The sequence below is a fragment of the Pygoscelis adeliae genome, unplaced genomic scaffold, assembly GCF_000699105.1.
Source record: "Pygoscelis adeliae isolate BGI_AS28 unplaced genomic scaffold, ASM69910v1 Scaffold21, whole genome shotgun sequence".
NCBI lineage: Eukaryota > Metazoa > Chordata > Aves > Sphenisciformes > Spheniscidae > Pygoscelis > Pygoscelis adeliae.
The window spans coordinates 4,169,779-4,173,481 of NW_008824243.1; the positions used below are offsets into that span (position 1 = coordinate 4,169,779).

The window sequence follows — 3,703 nt, forward strand, 5'->3', positions numbered from 1 at the left end:
ACCCCAGAGCTCCCGGGAGGGTTTGCTGCTGTGCAGACCAATTTTGGAAGGGTCTCGGTCCCTTCACCTCACTTGCTCAGGTACATACAGCACCCTCATTGGCCTCCAACCTACGATACCTGCCTGGGAAAGATTCTCAGGCTTAGCTGGATGTGGAAAGGGGTTTGCAAAGCCATTAGCTTCATATTCATTTATTTCTTAAATTCAGCAAAACAAGATAATCTAGAAAATGACTGTACGCCTTCCAGGCATGGATCCAGAAAAGGATCACTGCAGATTTGGTTTGATCTGCAGTCATCTCGTTCCACACCCTGGCTCAGGATTTCTTTTGTTGGTTGTTTTTTTTCTTCAGAACTGGCTCTCTACTGCAAATACACACAACATAGCAAAATATATACAGCTTCAGTTAACATTGCAATGATGCCTGTAACCGTGCTCAGCAAATTAAGTTTTTGTGTAACAGTGTGTGGTAAAGGACAGTATTACAACGTTTCAGCTACACAGTGGTAGTAGTAAAAGTAAGAGAAATTATTGAAGTCGTCCCTCTCTCACCCCCTGCACAATACAAACAGCTAATACATCTGGGCTCCTCTTCTTCCAGATGCCACTCAAACATCTTCGCGTACCAGGAGAGGCTGAGTAGATGAAGCACTGCTACCCACCGAGTTAATCCTCACCGAGTGATCTGGAGCGTTTCCTTGACTGGAAGGTGGAGTTGAGAAGTTCGCATAAACCTGCAGAAGCCAAAGACCGGTGTCAGTACTCTGCAGGCCGCTCCCTTCATGCGTACTTGGAGAGCTCTCCTTTCCTAGCCTTTTCCCACCGTGTACTACACACCGCCGTGGAGGCGTTCCAGCTCAGGTGCTTCTTTGCAAATCTAAAGAGAGTTTCAAAAGGTCTTGGGCTTAACTGCTCTTTTAAAGAGTTGAGTGCCTCAGTCTCAGTTATTAACAACACCCCAGCTTCCAACTGCGTGCCAAATTTCAACTGAGCTTGAAAAAACACAGCTCAGGTTATTACTAAACTCCCCCAGAAACCTCACTAATATTTCCTTTGCATTCTTGCTTTTGTTTTAGTAATGCTTGCACCTGCCAAAAATACGCTACAGGATGCAATTGAACACCAGCAGCTTTCAGTTTCCTCTTTTCTCAAATTATCAGGAAGCCATGCACTCTGTGCCCAAACAAGGCATCCAGAAGGTAAAAGGAAGCTTTATTTTTAAACCAGGTTTTAAACTTATTTTTAAACCCCAGTAACACACAATGTTACTGGGAGAGAAAATCCAAGTTTCTGATGCGCCTCCAGTTTTTCTTTGGGCTGTTTTGTCCAGTTACACTCTCAGAAAAAGCTTTTACTAGGGAATGGTCGAAAGAGCAGTGAATACAGTTTGTCACGACATACTTCCAAGGTTATATAAATAGAGCCAGGGGAAGCAAGTGAAAAGAGGCAGAAGAGCACCAAAAGCTCAACTCCTTCGTCCAGAAAGCTTTTCTAATAAAAGCTAAATATACTTCACTGCTGAGATGTTTCCCAGATTAATAAAATTTTTCATAGTTTAAGATAAGATGAATTTATGCAGTACCATTGCATTTTGTAACATAAAAATTGTTGTGCCAGGTCTATTTTGAGTGAGAAACATCAACCACGCAAAGAGTCTTCTCCAGCTGATACGTTTTGGGTATGGGTTTAGACAGCTACTGTCTAATGGTACAACTAAGCAGAAGTGAGTAGCCCAGACATCATTCCTACCACCCAAGCTGACAGTGCAAAGCTACATAAACAATGCTGGAAAATTTAATGAAGTGCCCAGGCTCTTTGCTCCTCGCAGCTCTAGTCTAACATCTTGCCTGAAACTGCTTTGACTCCAAAAAACTGATGATCCATAACTTACCCGAGGGACATTATCTGAAAGCTGCTGCTCTATCAGCTGTACGATTTGTTTAAATGTGGGTCTCTGTAAAGGATCAGCATCCCAGCAACTCTTCATTATGTCATACCTGCAAAGATACTGAAATTAAGTACCACTCATGAGGAAATCCTTAGAGCTCTTATCTCGCCTCCATTATTATTTGAAAGAAAAGCGTGACCCAGTCCCACAGTTTACCTTCTTCAAATGACTTTTAAGATATAAACAGTGCTGCTAACACCTGTGCTTGTGACAGTAAGGGACTCAGTACTAATGGGAGTCTCTGGACACAGTTTTCTTTGACAGCTTGCTAAGTGCCAATCCATTTACAAAACAGTGAATTAGGGATGGCTCATAAAGAAGATCAGTAGCCAGTCCTCTTGCTGTCAGGAAGTACAGCACAAATGCAGATGCTGTACAGTCTGGTGATACATCTCACTGACTGCTTTATCTGAATTAAAAATGTTTAATTATGTTCTGTCAATAATTTTTTGACACGGAGCAGATGCCATGGCAAAGTGATCAGATGGTACAAGGCATGAGTGTATTTCATTGCTTGTAACAACACAGGCATGTATTCTGCTAGTTAGAGTACATGAATTATTTAAAACGTGAAAAGAACTTAAAAAAAAGACAATGGGGCAGTGCAATGAGCCTTAAAGCAAGAATGGAAGCTTGCCTTCCTTTGCATCATTGCTGATGTTTGGTGATTAGAGGTGCTGGTTGCTCGCTTACATTTCAGGTGGTGCACACTCAGGGCTGAACATCCTGTATCCCTCCTTGATCATTTTATAGAACTTGGAATCCACCGGCATCCCTGGATATGGGCTGCTTCCTGTTGAGAGAGCACGTGAGCAACATGATTTCTGCATCTGCAGTAAAACCAAGATGAAACAGAAATCCCCTGAAGTACAGATCTTGAAGGAGCTTACCTAAAGAAAAGAGCTCCCAAAGCAGTATCCCATAAGACCAGACATCACTCTCAAAGGTGTAGACGCAATTGAAAATACTTTCAGGTGCCATCCACTTCACAGGAAGACGGGCCTTTGCAGGGAAAAGGGAATAAATTAAGACGATGGACATAAGGCATACAAAATTTACAAGATAAAATCAACCTTTTCTACTTCTTATGTACTTTAAACACTTGTTCAATCAAGAAATAGAAGTATCCAACCAAAAATGGAAATCTCAGCATTTTAGATTCTCCAAGTGCTGCATGGTTATTGATCCATCCTTCTGTGGGTCTACCAAACTCGTGCAGTTCCTTGCACTCTGATTTTCTGATTACTGCGCGATTCCTTCCGTCTTGTTTATAAGGGATGGCAGGAAGTCAGAGCAAAATAATATATATGACCATGGCATGGTTCCTTATGCAAACATGCAAGTCTACTTCCGTGGACTGGCTACCATAGGCACACAGATGAGATTCACATAGTCAAGACGCTTCAAGGCTTTAATCAACAGTTAAGACATCTGCTTTAGCTCTTCAGTGTATCAGAAAAAACATGAAAATTCACATGAAAGAAATATATATTGACATTTTTCATAAGTTTGTGTGGGGACAGACATCCCTTGGGAATGCTAACTGGAGCAGATGAAAGGGCACAGAAAGCCTTTGGATTTGCTTCTACCTTCCCCTCCCTCCTTTGCCCTTTCCTCGTCTGACTGTAGGAGCCAGTCAGGCTTCTGTCCTGAGCACTTGTCCCACTGTGGGAGAAACCAGACCTCTTCCTTTTAAATGGTCTTGCAACAACGTGTCCAAAGATCTATTTCAACCATGCTACAGAAAAGAGCAAT

General features: G+C 42.2%; 1 protein-coding gene across 1 annotated transcript in view; it reads right to left on the minus strand.

Annotated features, from left to right (window-relative positions):
* Window positions 1–608: 608 nt before the first annotated feature.
* The window catches only part of KIT (v-kit Hardy-Zuckerman 4 feline sarcoma viral oncogene homolog), a 38,716-nt gene continuing 35,621 nt past the window's right edge, over window positions 609–3,703 (minus strand). Inside the window, exons 18-21 of the mRNA XM_009335212.1 lie at window positions 2,839–2,950; window positions 2,642–2,741; window positions 1,892–1,997; window positions 609–734 (exon numbers count right to left, since the gene is read on the minus strand). Of these exons, the coding sequence (XP_009333487.1) occupies window positions 609–734; window positions 1,892–1,997; window positions 2,642–2,741; window positions 2,839–2,950 (444 nt within the window). The remainder of the gene's footprint in view (window positions 735–1,891; window positions 1,998–2,641; window positions 2,742–2,838; window positions 2,951–3,703) is intronic.